This window comes from Passer montanus, unplaced genomic scaffold (genome assembly GCF_014805655.1).
Source record: "Passer montanus isolate IOZ18808 unplaced genomic scaffold, ASM1480565v1 scaffold11, whole genome shotgun sequence".
Taxonomy (NCBI): Eukaryota; Metazoa; Chordata; class Aves; order Passeriformes; family Passeridae; genus Passer; species Passer montanus.
This window is the reverse complement of record NW_024357613.1, coordinates 18,419,501-18,440,318: the sequence shown is the minus strand read 5'-3', so window position 1 is coordinate 18,440,318 and position 20,818 is coordinate 18,419,501. Positions and strand designations below refer to the sequence as shown.

The 20,818-nt window shown below is 37.8% G+C and overlaps 1 protein-coding gene across 12 annotated transcripts in view; it reads left to right on the top strand.

Annotated features, from left to right (window-relative positions):
• Nucleotides 1-20,818, top strand: part of COL19A1 (collagen type XIX alpha 1 chain) — a 186,152-nt gene that overhangs the window by 29,389 nt on the left and 135,945 nt on the right. For 10 of the 12 annotated variants that reach the window (XM_039727222.1, XM_039727181.1, XM_039727206.1 and 7 more), the window contains exons 5-10: nucleotides 2,115-2,238; nucleotides 2,615-2,890; nucleotides 4,645-4,725; nucleotides 6,698-6,823; nucleotides 7,287-7,349; nucleotides 14,581-14,634. In XM_039727222.1, coding sequence (XP_039583156.1) covers nucleotides 2,115-2,238; nucleotides 2,615-2,890; nucleotides 4,645-4,725; nucleotides 6,698-6,823; nucleotides 7,287-7,349; nucleotides 14,581-14,634 — 724 coding nt within the window. The remainder of the gene's footprint in view (nucleotides 1-2,114; nucleotides 2,239-2,614; nucleotides 2,891-4,644; nucleotides 4,726-6,697; nucleotides 6,824-7,286; nucleotides 7,350-14,580; nucleotides 14,635-20,818) is intronic. The other 2 variants (XM_039727212.1, XM_039727197.1) reach the window with 1 other exon arrangement.

Genomic DNA, 20,818 nt, shown 5'->3' with positions numbered 1-20,818 from the left:
CTTAGCTCTTCTATTGTTTCCTGAATGGTTTGGTAAACAGTTAAGGGAGGTAAATTTATATCACAGGTACTCACACAACCAAACTTATTTGCACAAATTCTGAAAGAAACACAATTTTAGAAGACTTAATACTGTCATACATCTAGATGTCTGTGAAAGCATGAGGAAGGCATGCAGTGAAAAGCGATGGAGTGGTGGGTGGGTGTGGTTGTGTAGAAAGTAGTGCCACCTTGCCAAAGACTGCTTCTGCTTGTCTTCCAGACCTACAGTAACAATCATGGTTTCCCCTCTTTTCGTTTCATGAAGACTTCTGATAATTTCTTTTCCACAGTTGTCTGTCCTTTGTCCATTAATGTGAATTCCCCAGTGTTCCCAATATGGAACTTAGCTGGGAAAGTTAATTGATTTTGGAGAGCTAATCAGATGCTCCCATCCACATCAGATGCCAGATATCCTGTCTAGCTTACAGCTGTAAACCTGAGATACCATCTCCTTAGCCTGCCTGGGGTGCAGGAAATCATAGGGCTGATCCCATGTCCAGATAGTTTATTGTTCTGCAGTCACACACTCATGCCCAGTGAAGGTATTTTTTTTTATAAATCAGTGAAACATATTCTTTGTGCTATATTTGAAATACAAAGTGTGAAATCCAGGTCTAAGTACAGCCAAGCCTATTCTCTTTTCCCTTGCCTTTTGACATTCCAACATCTATAGCTGTACAACAGCATATGGGTCCACTAACAATGTGGGACAGCAGCCAATTTGGTCCTAGGATAAAACAGGAATCAGCTGTGGGAAATAAGCCAAAGAAGTGTGATTCCCACATGAGAGATTTAAATAGGTGCTAGTCCTTAAAGAAGTTCTTTGGCAGGGTTTAGAGCAGGCTTCTCTGCACAGGAGGCATTTTCCTGAGCTCCTAAGTACAACAATGTCCAGGAGGGTTGTGGGGCTATTGTTTCATCAGCTGTAGTGCTTTGCTCTTTCTTTGCCCTCACCTGTGTTGTTTGTCTTATTTTGGTTTTAAGAAAAGCTTTATAGCACATTGCTGTATAATTGTAATCCCAACAGTATTTTTTTTTAAATTAAACCATTTGCTTCATGTGATTGTGGGAAATAAAATGGACAAATTTTTTCTGCTGCATGGGAGGTCCACAGGTTTCCTGAGCTCTGATCCAGGGAATGCTTTTTGCACCATGGCTAGCTGATTGCAAACAGCAATGTGAACGCCTTTGCTACTCCTGTGTTATGTAGAGATCTGTGGTTTTAGTTTTCTCACCTCTGTCTTAGAAAAGAAATAATTTGAAATGCAGAAGCTTCAAAATAAATAAGTTGATTGTACCATCTTAATTTATTCAGTAAAAACTTAGTATATGTTTAATGGTTACCAAAGGCTGTAGAGTTGAGGTACAGATTTCATTTTTTGTGAAGTGCAGACTTTTCAAAGAGTTCAGGGAAGTGGTGTTGAGGTGCATTCTGTGATATAGGTCTGACTTTTTTTAAGACATTGATGCATCTTAGGTGAGAAAGTAATAACAAAATCAAACAACAGTAAATAATTTGCCCTAAAATACATTCCTGATTTTTTTCAAGCTTGCTAAAGTCCAACTGTTCTGATGCTCAAGATTCGAGTCATTGCCCATGGAGGTCACTGGATCAAATCCCTGCTCAAAGCAGGACCAATTTGAAAGTTAGATCAGGTTATGAGCCCTGTCCAGCTGTGTTTTGAAAGTCTCCAAGGATGGGGATTATTCCACAAATCCTCTACAAAACTTCTTCAAGTATCTCAAGCAATAAACTGGAAAAATATGTAATTTTAAATACTTTCATGTGAGATATTCACTTTTCAAAATCTCTTTTTAGAAATTATTTATATTAATCACAGATGCTAAAAAATTTAGCACAAAAATGAATAATAAAACTTTCAGTCATTCTTATAAAAAGACTGAACTGTACTTTTTTGAAGAAACACTTCTGAATGCTGAGGTCTGTGAATATGTATGAGTGCAGAAATTGTTTGTCTTCTTGTTTTCACCAGGTATTATTCTGTTCATTCCTTTTAAGCAGTGCTTATTTGTATAAGAATAACAAGAAATCTTTTTCCTCCCCTGTTCCAGGCAAGTTTTTCCAAATGGGCTTCCTGAAGAATACTCTCTGGTTGCTACGTTCCGTGTACGGCGAAATACCAAGAAAGAGCGTTGGTATATATGGCAAGTTTTAAATCAGTATGACACACCTGAGGTTAGAGTCATCTTTGATTTATTCCTTCAAAAAGTTTCTTTTTTCCCGCAAGTAATATGGCACCTGTAATAATGGATGTTTTATTAATGGATTTAGCTGAAATTTATATGAAATAAATAGACAGACTGCTCTGAAATAACTGGTAATTTGTGGCAGGAATGACAGAAATCTGTTCAATTTGGACTGCATAATAGAATAAATGCATGGCTTGATTTATAGCTGATATATATTTACCAAGCTACATAGAAAAATGCCTCATAACATAATTCTTGCCCTGTGTATGTAGTAGAAATATTTTTGTTATGTATGGTTTACGTATGTCCTTCTTTCTTATAACTTTTAAATAACCACTTATTTTATTTTGTCTTGTTTTCAGATCTCTGTCCTCCTGGATGGTACAAAAAAGGTGGTGGAGTATATGACCAAATCCTCTCAGGGAAATATACTGCACTACACTTTTAAGAGTCGAGAAATTTATCCATTGTTTGATCGGCAGTGGCATAAGCTTGGTATTAGCGTGCAGTCAGGGATCATTTCCCTCTATTTGGATTGTAATTTAATTGAGAGAAAGCAGACTGATGAAAAATTCACCATTGACTTGCAGGGAAGGACACTGATTGCTTCTCGTGCTGCGGATGATAAGCCTGTAGATGTGAGTAGTGTGAAAGGACAAACAGATAACTTGAAGTCATGTTTTAGCCACACTTTTACTAACACAGTTATAAAGAATCACATAGATAAAATGTTCAAACCCAGTCATTATTTTTGAGTGTGTATTCTTAATTTGAAGTCCTTAAGTGTTTTTCTCTAAACATTATTCAATTATGTAGCATCTGCTAAGACAAAGCTGTTGCCAAAGTAACTGCATAGAACTGAGTCCTGGCTTAAGGAGTCTGTTTTTATGTATTTAATTTGGAGAAAGAGCCACAGATATAGTATTTCTATGTTTAAAGGTAACTTGCAGTGCTAATAATTTTCTTTCATTTTTAGTAAGATTTATATTATCTTTCATATTTAGTAAGATTTGTATCAGTCACCTGTTACACTTTGTCTGTCTTTGATAAAGGGGAGACACAAAATAATTAAGGATTACCTCTGTAGTGAGGTCTTCTAGAGTAATTCAGCTATGTAGAAATAGGGGCGCATTGTTCATAGTTGTCTCTCCCTTATCCAAAAGAAAGGGACTAGGAAGTGGCCAGAGGTGTGTTTTCTGCAGCCTTTGGTGCAAGAATTACCCAAGGAAACTCCATCATATTCTGGGCTATTTTCTGTCCCGGGGATGCTTTCTTCTGTTTCCTTATGCAGGGAGGAAAGTAATTTGAAAGCACAGCAAGTAATTTGAAATCTTCAGGAAATATCAGTTTGTTTTAAGTACAGTGACATGCAGCTACCAGGTTTAAAGCATCTGCCTTGGGGTTTATAGTGACCATCAGAAAGCTTCAGCGATGTTATGTATGCTGTAAGGCTCCAGAGGAAAATAGCATATTGTAACTGCCAGCTAACATTGCAGGAGGAGTCATTCTTGTGGGGCACTAAGCACTTTGGCCAGGACTCAGATCTCTTATTTCATGGAGCCAAGCTCATGATTTGTTTTATTTTCTTAGACTTGAGTTCAGCATTATTTGAAATATGTGCACTGTCTTCTCATTTCCAAGTAACATGCAGCAGAAAAAGCAGGATTTTTCTGCTGGTTGCATGGTATGAGCTGGATAATTCTGAGTGGAAGTTGTCAATTGGGATTTCCACATTTGCAGGAAAATATTATGGGCTTAAAGATGATGAAGGCAGCAGAGCAGATCCTAGAGCAACGGTTTCTCAATACCAAGTGCAAGAGGGAGATTAAGAGGATATAAAACTGATGCAGAAAAAGGAATATGAGGGCAAGAATAGCTGGTTAGAATTTTACTTTCTTCTCATCTTTCCAGTCCACCCAAAGTCTCTCAAACAAAAGCTTTACCTACAGAATTTGTGATTTTTTGCTCTTCAGGTGATTTAGTGGCAATGGCCTGGCAAAGGTCTGTCTAACACAATAGATGCATGTGATAGAGAGTTTATCAAAACTTTATTTTAGTTTCCTGCAGAGGAAAATTACATTCCTGAAAATAAGGTTTGCAGAGGATATCTACAAGGCTAAAATTCTTGTGTAATATAGCAAACCAATACAGATGGATGCAACTTAAATGAAAATAAATGAAATCTAAAATGTGATTTACATCAAAGTAATAGACTGCTTAATTTGTTCCTTAAAGGAGAAGATGTGTAATTGTTTTGAGTTTGTTTTTTTCTAGCATTTCTGAAATATACAGTGTTTCAAAGAGAAAGTTTACTACCCCAAGATAAGAAAAAGCATGCCATAACGCATCATTTTTTACACCTCATATTAATTTCTTTTGTATTCCTTAATAGATTGAACTTCACCACATAGCAGTTTATTGTAATTCACAACTTGCAGTAGAAGATACATGTTGTGAAATATCTTCACACTTGGTAAGTTACCTGTTAAAATTCAAATGTTAATACAAAAGAAATTGCATTATTGTTTCCTGATAAAGAGCTGTAACAAAATTTCAACAGAGGTGATAGTTTAATTATCTCCTTAAAATGAATTCCATATCTGGAGTCATGGTACATAGTTTTTTGCTGCCTAAATAAATGGTACAGTGGAACATCAGCAAAAGGCACTAGGTGCTACTAGTGCTTTTTAACTGCATTCCGTAACATTGATTAATGTCTAATTAGTAACTGAAGTAGCCTAGGAGAGTAGGAAACAAATCACTGGGATGGCTTGAGAATGGTTTCAAAGAACAGAGGCCATTTCAGTAACAGTTGCATCTTATGAAGCTTTACAGATTATATAAGCAAAGCCCATGAAAGAGTCTGCATGACAGTGGAAGAGAAGGAAAATAGGATGGTGTTGAGTGGTCTTTATTTTAATATACTAAAATGGGGGAATTGGTCTTTAACAACTGGAAAGATTATTAATAATAACTGTAGGTTGATGGTTGGATTTGATCCTACAGGTCTCTTCCAACCTTGATGATTCTGAGAAATACTTTCTTCTTTAGAATGCACATGCTGACATGTATATATTGTTTAACATGAGGGGAAACACTGATTTAGTTTAAAGTTCACTTTCTCTCTTTTTTTGACAGACAAAAATCAGTTTAAACTTGAAAACAGTAGAACCATAGCTTGAAGTTGTAGATGTAATTATTTTGCTCAATATAACCCATTAAAAAAAAGAGCAAAAAACCAAAAAAAAACCCCAAAACAGAAACCAACCAAACTACAAATAGCCTCAGAAAGACATTGGTTTAAATTATTGGCCTGCTAGTCATAAGTATTCTGTAAGATCAGGCTCCTCTGAGACAGTGGACAGTGCCATCACCACCAAGGCTGTAGTCAACAAAAAAAACCCAGAGCCTGTAGGAGGACTGATTGATTACATCCACAAAGAGATAGGGGAAAGTGTACCTGGATGGGAGAGAGAAATCTGCCCAAGAACAGAAGAGCACAAGACTGCTTGGTGCTCAGAAGCATGAAAAAAGCATGGTCTAATTTCAGGGGGCAAATTTCAATTTTAAACAATGATTAATAGTTCAAATTTATTTCTAAATATATTCTTGATAGCAATGCAGATTTTCTCTTGAATGTATAAGCTTATGAAAAAGTGGGATGAATTAATTTCCTGTATGTTCCCCTTGGTGCTTGGAAATACAATTTGTTGAGCAGTTATGACACAATAGGAAAAAAAGCAAGAACAAAATAAATCCTAATTATATATGAAGACAAAAAGCTCAAAAATAGGCTTTATCAATAACACATAACTATTCATTCATCTATGTAGCTAAATCCTGTGGGAATTTCTCTGACAGAAGGTTCATTAAAAAAGCTTCATTACATCTTAATGAAACTGACTCAAATTTAGCAGGTTCTATTGGCTTGTCCTGTTTCTTCAGGTTGGCTCAGTTCTCAGGAGTCACAGATAAGTAAATCTTGGCTTCAGTGCTTTTTTATTTGTTTCCAAACTATACCAGAAGTATTTAACTACAAGGGAAAAAAAGTTTTCCTCAGCACTCACTTTTATATTTTCCACTTAGGGGCATGGCAGAGGACAGGATGAGACTATGCAGTACTATCTTTTTTCTTTCACTCTATGGACATTTTCTGTTTCACCACTGATTTTGGGAGACTTTATTCCTCTTTATTCCTCTGTCTTTTGGAAGAAAAAAGTGAGACAGTCATATCAGTTTTAACTGGCATAAATTTTAGAACAGAAGGATTTAAATATCTAAAATTGATTTTTTACAGCTTTTTTCTCTGTTTGGAAATTGTTGTCACTTTGCATGTATGGTTTGTACAGAAGTATTCAAACAGAAGGTAACTTAAAACAAGTGGTTGGATGGTATTTACCTGTTAACTAATATGGACCAAAAACCAGAAAATCTTTTTTTTTTAGTGCCCACATGAGGAGAGGTTACTGGCTACAACTTCATCACCAGTGACTGTTCATGCCAGCAAAATTTACACGCCTCCAGGGATGCAGGAAGAATCTACACAGAGATGCTACTGCTTTCCAAATAAAGTATAAAGTTTTCCTGTTGCTTTTTAATGCATCATGCTGTTTAATCTTGTTGGAAATAAAAACAGTTGGATTTTTTTTTTTTTGCAGTCATGAAAAAATCTTACTAGTTTTTAGTATTGTAACATATTTCCATTGTATTTCCCAGTTAAGAACCAGTACATTTCGGATTTAGTTAAATCCAAAAAGTAAAGTAAAGTTAGAGATGTCAGTAATGTTTAATTGTTTGAATATACACCCAAAAAAGTACCATGGTAAAATTGAGAATTATATTTAGTATAAATGTTTTCACTTGAGAATGAATTATTTTCTACATAATGTTTGTTTTCTTTTAATACTTCTCTTGGGTGTTGCACTATATTTATTGAGTCATTTGCTTTGTTAGGCATTTATGACAAAGACAGGAAACCTAACCAAATATATTTTAGATCTGCTTTGTTGACTTTTTTATTTCTTTTAAAATCAGGGAGAAGCAGGATTGCCCGGAGTAGCTGGTTTGCCAGGCCAGAAAGGAGAGAAAGGTGAAAAGGTAAAATATCACTTGAATTCTCTTTTTCAAGCCTTCTCATTGGCTTCTCTTTCTTAAATAGGAATTATATGGATTCTGTTATTCCTTAAAGGGATCTGCCTGAACAGAGTCAGTGTCTGGCTCTGTGTGTGAGCTCCCTGGCTGGCATTTTACAGCTGCCCCACTTTGGGGTCACCTCATCAACTCTGTGGAGCACAGTTTACCTGCCTGGGAAGCACATGCCTCCCCAGCCCTGTCACCATGCCCCATACAGAAGGCATGTATATAGTCTGACAAGAATTTTTCCATCTCATGTGTGTACATCACTGCTGATGGACAGAATCCCGTATGGTGAAATCATCCTTGCAATCATCAGTAGGAAGGTATGAAACGTGACCTCTGTATATTCTTTGACAACACTCGTACCTGAAACTGTTAATTGTGAAGAGAGAAGAATCTGACATTGGCAAGTCTCTAGGACAGGCCAGTTGGTCCTGTCCTTAGCCTTTTCTGAATTTTCCTGTAATGCTCACCATGATATTCTTATGCTATGTAGCTTGGAATTTCCTAGTAGTATAGGTCAACATACCAGTGTTTCTCTTTCACACTCCATTCCTTAAATTTTGTTGGAGGATGCTGAATTAAGACATGTCTGGGAAGGTGTTTTCCATGTGCTATTAGCAGGGGTAAATTGAATAAACTGTTGTAAATCTGCCACAAAGACAACGAGATAGGAATTGAGTTCAGGGAATGCAGAGTGAGAGGAAGATGCCTAGACTGTCCTAATCCAGAGGTTACCCAACATCCTACCTTGCAGCACACCATTAAATATGAGATCTGAGATAGTTTGTGAAGACAACCAGGGCTGTTCCTCTAATTGTAGTATCTGGCTGAAAAGGGTCCAGTTCTGAGAAGGCTTATCCACACAGCTGGTTGAAATTAACATTCCTTAACAGTGTATTGCCCCCCACCACAACTCCTCCCCTCCAGTATATGTTTCACTTTTGACACAAGCTGTATTTTTAGGTGAAAAAAGAAAAAAAAAGAAGTTTACTCATGTTAGTTTCTATAGTCCAGCTGAACCTAGAGGGACTGCTGTCAGTTTTCAGACCTAATCATGAAGTTTTGACCTGGATTGTATTAAACAATTGTCAGTTTTTAGTTTTAGCTTATGCTACCAGCATAGGGAGTTTCCTAGCATTTGTTTGGGAAATGGTTCTTCTGCTCCTGACCTGATCCATTTAGACCATTATTGCTACTGAACTGGGAAAGCAGACTTCACAAATCTGATTTTTTTTATACATTTAATCTCCCAGCCAATTAGCAGTATTTACCATGCTAAGCATAGTGCCTCTGAACAAAGCATGTAAGGTTCTGTCCTCCCACTTGTTAACAAGAGCCTCATTGCATGGATTCTCTGTGCATGGAACTCTCTGAGAGTCCATGAACCCCACTGCACCCAGAAGTTTAACCTAAAGAGAGTGTATTGACATTTATGAATGTTCTTTCACAAAATTAATCAGCAGGTTGAAGTCAGGGGTAGTACACCAAACAGGTAGAAAGATAATTAATTTGAACTTTTCTTATAATTGACCAGTACTTGTTACTTCTTAGCTCTGCAGTGGGTGGGTTTTTTCTTTTTTGGGGGGGATGGGGAAAGGGAGTTGGATGGAGGGCACAGTATGACTGCGATCAGGATTGGCTCACTGACCTTTGGGAGCAAACAAATCTTGTGTTAAATAGTGCCTGCCATGATGGAGCTGAAAGCAGCATTCTCTGAGATTTTAATACCATTTTTCTCATTGACTCTGTGTTTACGCAAGTTTTCAGTAACACTCATTCTCAATGACGGCCTTGTTACATCAATAATTGGACCTGAAAAGGCAGAAAGGCTCCAGAACATTCCAGACATGCAGGATACATGACTTATTGTCAGATTATGTAAAGGACACTAACAGACTCTGGCTGAGTGTCTTGTAATATATTATACACAAAATAAGCAGCTTCTTGATAACTTTGCTGGCCAGTTACAAAAAACAGGTCTTCTCTCAAGTGTGTGTGGTTCCTAAGCACATTTCCCCCTTTGCTTGTGCTCAGCTTCTCATTTTATTGTTTCTTTTGTTTCTAAATCATAATGCTATAGGCATCCAACTAACTGTATTTAAATGTCTTTGCCAAGTGAAAATGTTAATTTTTTTACCTTCTTTAATGAGAAATTTCAAATTCTGTTGATATTATCTCATTTTAAGCACAACAGTTCTTATCCTTTTATTTTGCTTTATCTCATTCCAATTGCTCTTTCACTTTAATTAATTGTATGATTGATATGATTGAATTTACATCTTTGTTTGTTGCTATGGAATTAGCAAGGAAGTCTCTACTGACAGAGATTGATATTAGTCTATATTCAAGCCCCTCAAAATTGCCCATCTCTTCAGTCTAACATCATTGTTCCCTAAGGTCAGACTATTCAGGAACATCTAAGCTATCACCTATCAAAGCTATCAAAGTATGATAAGCTATCAAAGTATGATAAGCTGTCAAAGTATAACTTATAAGCCATTTTAGGCATTTTGAATTTAATTATTAGCCTGTATCCACTCCATTCCTGTGCTCTTGGCTCATCTTAGTACCTCTGAACAGGTCTGAGCCAAAATTCAAAGTATATTGCAGGCCCAAAGGACTGGAGTGCCATATTTTCACTGGAGCAAGCATTAATGCAAATATTGATTTATCCCTGGCAAGCTGTGCATCTGAATGCACAGGAGCATCACTGATCAAAATGATGTCATGTGTGTGAATGACATTTCTGTTTGTATATCTGGCCTTCCATTATGACTTCATGAGGACTGTTCTCCACTCAAAACTATTATCAGCCATCCTTCGGGCATGAAATACTTGGTTTACTCTGCAGGATATTTTTGCTGGTAGATCAGCTTCTGCAGCAAGAAACTGTTCTTCAATTTCTCAATAATTAAGACTGAAAAAAATTGCCTGGGCCAACTTTGTTTGCTACTTACTAAGTGTACAGTTTGGACTATCCCTAAATAATATGCTGTATTATTCTCATGGCAGCTTGATTCTTAGCACAGAGTATTGCACAAGTTGCAAGTGGACACAAATCAGGTGGAAGACTTCTGTGATTTTAACACATTTTGATATCTGCTGTGGAGTTGGGTTTTCTCTTCTGCTGATCTGAGTGAGATATTTACTCAGATTTACTGTGTTTCTTATTTGGTTGCAATTTGTACTACTTCAGCATCATATTTAGCTACTCATAATCTTACAAACATATTTGTTGTTATCAAATGCCTTTTGATAATGTTGTAAAGGTCCTGTTTTTGTCCTCAGTATGTAGAAATTCTTCAGAAAGATGGAATACGGGCTGACCATAATTGGAATGATTACATATGTGCTGAATATATAAACTAATTTTCTCTCTCAAGGAGGCTAAAAAAATTACTATGTTTTCTGCTTTTATTTCTTTTAAGCAGACTAAGTGCCCATGAAATATTTTAAATTGAAATCTAAACAGAATTAAATATTTTGATATAATGTTAAATCAATGTTAGCTGTGTTAATAGGTCATTGGTTAATGCTGTAAGTGAGTAGGGACCAAAAAGCCAGACGCAGATTGCTTTCAAATATTAAAATGCCTGTTGATGTACACCATGGAGAAATTTATTGCTATTCAACTTCATTAATTTAAATTTTACTTAAGGAAAAAGACATTTAAAAAGCTATTTTGGGTTTGGTAGAGATAGGTTTATGCGATATATTATTGCACTAGGAAAATATTTGTAATAGAATGATATGAAAAAGATCTCCTGGAGAACAAATGAAGTGTCTGAACTGTTCTTTCTCTCCATTTTCCTTGCTAGTCTCTTTCCTGCTACTCTGGCTTTCCTCTTAAAATCCAGTCGACTTGATTCCACCTAAAGCATATCTGTTGTACTATGCAGTCTTGAGAATGGCTCCCTTCTGGCCCAGTCTTTGTTGTTGAGGTTATTGATAGGGACCTAGAAGCTGGAATTAAGAAAATTAAGAAAGTTGAGCAAAATATGGCTAGCTGTCACTTATGACAAAGTCAGTGTACTTAATAGAATAAAATCTTACAATAAGCAGAATGAAATGCTTCATGCTTACCAGCCTAAGAATTTGTAGATAGTCCCACTTATGTTTTACCATCTAATTGTCTAAGTTAACAAATTAAAAAGGGAAAATATCATGGGCAACACAACAATTTTTTTCTTATAAAAAATTCTGGAATGTGACTGACTGTGTTTGTTACCATATTTGCCGTTCCAGTACCCCTCTCAGTCCTGAGTTTAAGTCTTCCTGAGGAGTGGAGATGGTGGCAGCAAGTCCTCACCACTCTGAGGTGCTCAGAGGTGTGGGGGAATATCACACCTCCCCAGTGGGGCCCTTCCAGAGCTGAAACAGGAGCAGGGGAGCCAGCAGTCACTGGCACTGGTGCAGTAGTTAAAGCAGTGACAGCCAGCTCAGGCCTTGGTGAGGCTGAGCTCCTTCTCTGATGGGACAGAACACAGCTGAGGGCTTCTGCTGGGAGTAACAGGGGTGATACTTCCTCCTCTGTATACTCCCTGCTGGTCCCACAGTACCACGGAAACCCTGGAGTGATGCTGCCTTTTGGATGAGTTTTCTTCCTCCTAACATATTCTCTGAATGTGAATTATTTTTTTCTTCTTTTTGCTAATAGACATTTTTCTGGGTTTGGTTTTGTTTTGGTTTTATTTTTTTTCTTTAACCTGGACATTTCTGCTGATGTTTTGTCCGGGCTTTTGCTGGGACACAGTTCGTTTTATTCACAGTAGCCAGTATGAGGCTGTGTTTTGGATTTATGCTGGAAACAAGGTTGATAACACAAAGTTGTTTTCGTTATTGCCAAGCAGGGCCTGCACAGTGTCAAGGTCTTTCCTGCTCCCTTCAGCAAGGGGCTGGCAGTGCACAAGGAGCTGGGAGAGGACACAGCCAGGACAGGTGACCCCAACTACCAAAGGAATACTCCATTCCCTACAGATGGTGCCATGATCAGTAAATAAAGAAGTATTTAAAGCAGTGGGAAGAAGGAGAAAGAGGGGAGACATGTGAAGTGACACCATTTCTTCCCAAATCACCGCTATATATGATGGAGCTCTGCTTTCCTGGAGCTGGCTGAACACCTGCCCTCCCACAAGAAGCTCAGCAGAAAAGGATTTTCACTGTCACTTTTAGTAAATCCTGACAGTAGATTTATAACTCATGGTTCTACCTTTGGCTCTTACACTGTGTGTACCTCATAACCTATAAATTCCAGCCTTGTACTACTACTGTTCACCACCTTACAAAGCTGTTTTCCCAGCAACTTATCTTTCACTTTCGTGAAGGACTTTAAGGTCTGCTGAATGAAAAGAAAATATCATTAAGAAAAATATAAAAATATTAAAGATGCATTTAATATATTTTTGGTTTTAGTTTATGGTACTGTTTCTATGAATACTGTTAGATACCTACAGTATCTGATATTTATATTCATAAAGGCATGAAAAACTACCACCTTCCCCCCTGTGGTTATTAAAATCACAACTAGAAGGTAGAAGCGTAACTTGCAGATGTAATTTGCAGTGGAAAATAATTGTCTTTAAGATGGGGAGTCTGTCTGCAGTTAGTGAAACTGAAGTGTAAACATACCTTGGTTAATTGGCTAGTAAGTCATACAGGCTAAAGGCTTCCTGACATGTAGCAGGCTGTGTAATTTTAGACTACACAGTGTATAAAAATACACCACTGAAGGTAACAAAGTGGTACTGGTCTATTAAAATACTGGCAAGTGGCAGAAGGGAACAGAGATAGATAAGAGAATGACTCTGTGGGTGATTAGATAAGGTAACCTTTACCTCTCACAGTGCCAGTGGATTCATGCTATTCATGCACACAGGATTTTGGTCTATTTTTGAGACAGACCTGTTTAATATAAATCCATGGTCTGGGTGAGGGCATACAGTGCATACTCAGTAAGAACAAGTCCTACGAGGAGTGACTGAGGGAGCTGTGGGTATTTAGGCTGGAGAAAAGAAGTCTCAGGGGTGACTTTAATGTTCTCTACAAGTGCCTGAAAGGAGGTTGTAGGCAGGTGGGGGTCAGGCAGGCAGCCAGTGGCAGGGACAAGAGGAAATGGCCTCAAGCTGTGCGACAGAAGGTTCAAATTGGACATCAGGAAGAGTTTCTTTGTGGAAAAGCTGGTCAGTCCTTGTAATGAGTAGCCCAGGGAAGTGGTGGAGTCACTCTCTGTGGGGGGATTCAAGAAACAACTGGACATGGCACTCAGTGCTGTGGTCTCATTAACATGGTTGTGTTCAGTCAAAAGTTCGACTTGATAGTCTTGGAGGGGTCTTTTAACTTTTTAACCTTTATGATTCTGATACAACTCTTGTTGTGTTCTTCTGGCCAATCTTACTGCTCCTTCTTCAACTTCAGAAAGGTTAATAACCTCATTTTAGACCAGAGTTATAATGTTATTCTTTTTGGAGAATGTTCTTTTCTTGGTAGAAGTAGGCACACCTAATGTTTTGTTTTGTTTTTAAATGAACACTACATGATTTCAGTGCTTTTGTTGTATTCCTCTGGCATCCAAATTATTTTTATTTTAAAATTTTTAAGCCTTATACTTTATATTATTTAGCAACATTTCTGGGTTTGACGTTTTCTTTCATAATTTTTAAGACTTATGGTCCAATCTACAGCTGTTGGGATCTTCCATAGCTCTGCTGACTAGCCAGTAATTTTTCTCATAAAATGAAAATTTTCATATAAATTGCTTATGATTTATGGTTTGGTTTCTCTAAAAGGATAAAAGGGAGGGAGAGAGAAATTTAAATAGTGCCTTTTAAAACTATTGAGGGCACATGACATTGTACAAATCTGTATTACATGTTGAGCTTCCTTAGTGTAGAGCTCTCTTGATTTCAGTCTTCTGTTGCAATGAATTCCTTTAAAATTAGTGGACTTGGTTTTATGGAAATGTGGATGTGCAAGTATTCATCTGATGAAGGACTTGACTGATGTTATAGGTGCTTAAATTGCATTTATTTTGCTTATTTTAGTGTTACATGTAAGGCATCCTCCTCCACAGTGGTTTAGTTACAAAAAAGTTAGATAGAAGATGCTTTTCTATTGAGTCTGACATGACCTGAGTAGTTGCTGTTAACCTCAGAAGTCCATAGAGCTTCTAATTGATTGATTTGTTTTGTAGGGAGAGATGGGTGTGAAAGGACCGGACGGTGTTGCAGGTCTGCCTGGTGAAAAGGTATGTTCCTGCTTGTTGAGTTGTGATTTAACTCAGGGAAGTGTTCATTATGTCAGTGGCTTCTCTGTAATTGCACACAGAAATGGGAGCATAGAACATTTCTGTTAGAACTTTAATGTCTTACCTGCCCTGCCATGTTGTTGTAGCACACTGAAAAAGCTGTTCAGATCAATGGTATTCTCTGCAGATGTGCATGTTTGGTGGGGATTTTTTCCCAAGAAGTGGGGATTATATACAGAACTAAAGGAAGCTACTTGTTCTTGTTCCACCTGCTCAGTTTGTGGTCTGCAAGCTAAGATAAGAGCTCTTGTGCACTCAGCAGTCTGCTTGGTAGAGCTTGAGATAAACACCACTGACTTCTTAATCAAAGATTTGGAATAGCCATGGCTAAGAAGGCATGCCAGCCTACTGGTGTATTCAAGGATAAGTTTCACTTCATTTCCGAGTATTAGCATGCAAAATAAGACAGTTGTATGCACTTATTTGGTTCAGTGCTACTTACCTGTATTAGAGGAAGTCTATGAGTCTAATATCTAGAATCTTCAGTATGAAGACAACTCTCATAACACTGAGAAAACAGCTTGTTGCTGTCAGGCTTAAACCTGTGGGTTTACAGGACATAGAATTATGAAATAGTTTTTTATTTTTACTTATTATTTCTGTCTCAAAATATGATTATTTTAAAAATGGGAGGTAGATGTATATTAGCAAAGTTAAAAGTAAAAATCAAGGTATTTGTTGCTGATGTTAAGTTATATTGGTAGAAAAATGGAGAACAGGCTGCAAAGAGGTTCAAAGGAACTTACAACATTGAAGAACTGAATTGTCAAGTGGTGTGTAAAACTTAGAGAAAGCAATAGGCAAGTGATGCAGATGAAGAGGAAAACAAAGGAAGCATTATGCATTTCATGCCAGACTGGACTAGCTATTACTGTTCAGGAAGTGATCTTGGAATTACAGATCAAGGAAAACATGGACTCACTGTTTAGCACTAGTGAAATTACTAGGAAGAGAATAGGGAACAAAGAAAAGAGTTTTAATGTCACCATTTTTGATGAATCCCTCTGTATTATGCTGAAACTTGAATGATGTATACAGTTCTGGTTCTCACACCTCAGTGTGAATCTAATAATACCAGAAAAGATTCGGAGGTGTCAAGAGGGATCAAGAGCACCAGACATCTTCCAATTAAAGTCTGACAATGTGAACTTCAATCTGAAATAGGCAAAATTAAGAAAAAACATGTCATGTTCTGTTCTCTGTAAAGTCCTGAATGGAGCAGAATAGATTAATAGGGATTGATTTATTTATTTTATTCTTCATTGTGCAAATTAGAGCATCAAACAAATCTGATAGCTTCAAAAAGGATAGAAAGAAAAGATAGGCTCCTTCTTCCTGCTACAATATTACAATTTGAACACTACCACAGAACTTGAAAAGACTGAAAATTATTATTATATATACTATTATTATAGTATTAGAAAATTAGTGGAGGAAAATTCCATTGAGTGTCTCAGTCTGCTTGTACTTCAAGAGGCTGGAATCTGGGAAAGCCACAGGAGGAGTCTTTATGGCTGTGCTATTATATTTTTCTGTAGACATCTGTTGTTGCCATAATTGTAGTCCTGTAATTGACTGGAGAAACTTTTGTTTTGATCCAGATAGACAATGTTTTACTTTACTGTGCTCCTAGATGTGAATTAATGGAAAGAGTTATTGTAAAGCATTGTAGATTGAGATTGATCTAGATTGAAGCTGTGTTTTCCCTTGACTCTTTCCATAGCTCCTACTCTGATGTTATCTTGCTATAAACTTACCAGGCTATGTTGCTTTTCCAGTCCAAGTTATTATTATTACAGTTTCCATGGTTAATATTGTTTGGGTTTTTTTGCTAAGCGCCTTGCAAATTCATTGTCAGGCCAAATCCCAAAGCTCCTGTTAGTTTACATGGAGCTCAACAGTCAGATCTTATTTAATATCCAGACATTGTACTTTTTCTGAACATTACAACTCTTTTAATTCAGCCTATATAAAACACAAATTGCAAATGAACTGCAAATTCAAAATGAACTACCATGAAATACAAAACTGTCAAAGCTTAAAACTTCTAAAACAAAAAAAGAAAGCCAAGTATTTTCTACATGTATAACTCAATGAAGAAACTGAGATCCAGCTATCCAGCTTCTGCTAGCTGGAGTGGTCATGTCTGTGTGGAGTAGTGCAGTACTGTATGTGTTAGCTGCTTTCTGGAGCTGGAATGAATATTTTCCTCATGTTGTGGAAGGTGCTAAAGTGTTCTCTCCCAGGTGATGCATCAAGAACTATATACATTTGTAAAATCTTTTATTTTTGTGCTCCCCCAAGTGTGGTGTTCCTGATGCTAACATTGTACATAGAGTTAAAGACAACAAAGTGGAGGAGCAAACCTGTCTGAGCTGAAGAAACATTTGGACAAAACACCCTCAGGCACAGAGTGGGATTCTTGGGGTATTCTCTGCAGGGCCAGGAATTGGACTTCAAGATTCTGATAAGTCCCTTGCAACTCAACATACTCTATGACAAAAATAGTCTAAGCACTGTTGCTTGCAAAGGCATCTCCTACATTTCAGGCTGTTGAGGTGCAGACTGTGCAGTTCTGGGAGAGCATTCTGAGGAGCTACTGCTGTTTGTGTATCCTCTTAAATCCTTCAGCACACATTATCTGTTGTTGGAGATGTTAAATTGCTTAGTATGGATTTTCTTAGTTTTTGCACTGTGTGTTTCTGAGCATTGTGCAGATGTGTTCCTGAGTCAGTAGCTAGAAACAGGAAGAAGGAAAAATAAGTTATACTCATTTTTAAAATTTAACTGAAGATTGAGGCTTTGAAGAACAGAGGTGCTCTTGATAATACTGCCAAAATCTATCCACTGCAGTATTCCTTTGCTTGTACTTCATTCCCTGGGAAAAGATTCAGAGAATAAATAGGCAACAGATTTTACTCATGTTGTTATGCACAAGCAACAATATCAATTCATTTGACCTATTTTAGATGTTTAACTTAGAATGAGATAAACTTGGCTGTTGAAAATCCTGTTTCTTTGGATTGATTATCTCAAACATACCTTATATACTGAAAAACTAAACTTAGATTAATACAATACAATGGACTTTATAACTTCAGAGAATCATAACAGGAGAATCTCCCAGAACAGTGCTTGGTGCTGCTATACTTAATTTTCAAGATGTGGGTAAATGGTGAGACATCTGTGAGTCTTCATACATGGCCTTGACTTTCAAGGATCTTAAGTGTGAAAATTGTTCAGTCTGTCTTCAAATGTGACACTTTGCCTTCTGTCACTTTCAAGACATACTGTCACTGACAGCATAATTTCCCATTCACTAAATGCTGCAGTGGTTTTGCCACAGTCTGCTGGCTAATAGGTGCACAAGTAAGTGGTGTAGAGTTCTAGGAGGCTCTTGCCAATTAAGAGGTTGGATCTTCTGAAGGCTAATACAGAGAACAGGCTTGATGACTCTATGGTAACATAAGAATAGCCTTAACACCCTAAAGAAACCAGAGGAATGTTCTGGCCATAATTCAGCAGTTTTGTGGATTTTTCTGATGTAGTTCTTGTAAGCTGCCAAAGTAAAAAATGAGGTTTTCATTGTCTGGTGGCACACCACAAGATGCATGTTGTCTCATCTGCCTTTGGGTTAAAAGAAGTCAGTGTCATGGTGCTGATGACCAATCTAGAGAGTCAAGAATTTAATGCAGACCCAGTGGAGCCCTACTTCAGGCCCCCAAAGTCACAACACAGTAGATAGCACCATTACATATGTGACTGTCTATTTGATGTCCACCTATCTAGTTCCTTCTCCCCATCCTTTTTCAGGAAACTGTCTGAAGAGATTTTTCTTTTAAATAGTAAAACCTGCTTTGGGAAACAGGACAAATTCTTGAGATTATCAGAGGAGATAGTTCTCCTAGGTATTTTTTAATAGGTCTAAAATAAGAGGGTAGTAGTCTTCCTAGAGGGAAATTTGCTTCCTTTGTAGACTATCAGAAGAGACAGAATACAGTGGCATGATCCCTTTCCTGCAATGGGGACTGATTTCTAGCTCAGCCTTCTATGCTCTCTTCTTCAACATATCTGTCAAACCATGACATAAGAACAGCTGGAAGTTGTGGTTAAGCAGAATCCCTATATGTGTGAGACCTTAGGCTCTGTCCTTCTGGCAATGTTCAGCAAAGAAATGTGTTGAAGGAGGCACTGTGTTAGTCTACTTTTTGGTGATTAGCAAGTGAAACTGCCTCTGGATACACTCCTGAAGCCATTTAGTGTAACGGGATTGTAGCCAGAGTGCTAGTTATGGCATGAGAAATTAAATCTGTCCCTGAAGTGGAAGTTTGAGGTGACTGGACTGCTTTAAGATATAATATGACAGTCACCTATCTGCTCCAGAAATCATCCAATCCTGATCTAGCAGTTAGACTCATTATGGCAACAAAAACTGATTGCTCAGCCATTAAGAATGGCTTTCACCTCTCACTGCTGTGTGCAGGGTCACATCACCAGTGTAACCCAAGCAAGGTCAATACATTGCTGTAAAATATTTCTGTTTTAAAAAGTTTAAGGATTTTTCTAGTGTTCCTGTACTACTGAAATGGAAAGACAACATTCCTCTTGGTGTGACCCACAGACTTCTCCCTAACTGAAGTCATAACATCATCTTACTTTGTACAGACTGAATGCAGGTCCTTTCCATAGCACCTACTGGGGGATTGTTACAGACTTCCCTGACATGTGTTTTATGTTATGTCTCTGCACAAAGCATATCATGTGATGGATCCTTCCACTACTTACAGGGGGCTTATAAAAAAAGAGACAGGGCTACCTTTTAAAAGCGCGGATAATGATAGGACAAGGGGGGATGGTTTTAAACTGAAATATGAGAGCTCTAGATAACATGTCAGGAAGAAATTCTTCACTCAGAGGGTGGTGAGGCATTGGAACAGGTTGCCCAGAGAAGTTGTAAATGCCCCATTCCTGGAAGTGTTTAAGGTCAGGTTGCATGGGGTCCTGAGCAACCTGGTCTAATGGGTGGCATCTCTGCCCATGGCAGAGGTGATTTTCAAGATCTGTTTCAATCCAAGCCTTTCTATGATTCCATGATCCTCCCACTATGATGTATTTCCAGGCTTTACAAACAGTCTGACAGCACTTTGAACCATGATTAGAAGATCAAGTCTTCAAGCCTTAAAAATGTGTTAGACATTTTCTGAGGATAAGGGGAGGAAAAAAATTCCACTAACCACCTGATCTCAGTGTTCTCACTTACAGGGAGCTAATTTTTTACTTTCCTTCAGAGCTTTTTGTAAATTTGAGCAATCTGGGCTTAATTTTCGTCTGTATAGTTGAGGTTTTTCTTTTTCCTGCACTTCTTGTGTCACTGATCCAAATAAGTTGAATCCTTTCCTTCTCTTTCCTTCTGGCTCTATAATGCCATGGTAACGAAGCTCCAAACCGAAAGTTTATTTAAGTTCTGGATGCTAAGTGATGGAGTCCTGCTTGAGTTATGGGGTTATTTTTTGCTGGCTTGTGATGCCTTGACTGTTGTGGTGAATTTCTCAAGCATTTTAGCATATACATTTTAGGGGGTAGACCATACGTGAGAACTTGCACAGTACTCAAGTACTTGCATACTTGAGAAGTTTAGGAGAGTTCCTGGTACTGAGAGACAAGCTGCCACCTGTGGCAGGTACTTTGATACAAAGTATTAAGCCTCTTGAGGAGTATGGAACCATATGGATCCCTCCATATGGTTCCCTCACCTGAGAGGAGATTGTAGTGAGTGTTGTTTTCTTCTCCCAGGTAACAAGTGGCAGGATAAGGTGAAATGGCCTCAAGTCACACCAAAGGATGTTTTGATTTCATATTAGGAAAGACTTCTTCACCAAAAGGGCGATCAGGCATTGGAATAGGCTGTCTAGGGAAGTGGTTTGGGTTGACATCCCTCTAAGTGTTCCAAAAATGTGGCATTTGGTGACATGATTTAGTGGTGGAGATATCAATGTTAGGTTAATGGCTGGACTCAATCCTGAAGGTCTTCTCCAACCTTAAAGATTCTATGGCTTTGTGTGTTATGGGTCCTGCTAGCCAGAAACACCTTATGCTCCTGAGAATGTGCTGATGGCAGTAAGCC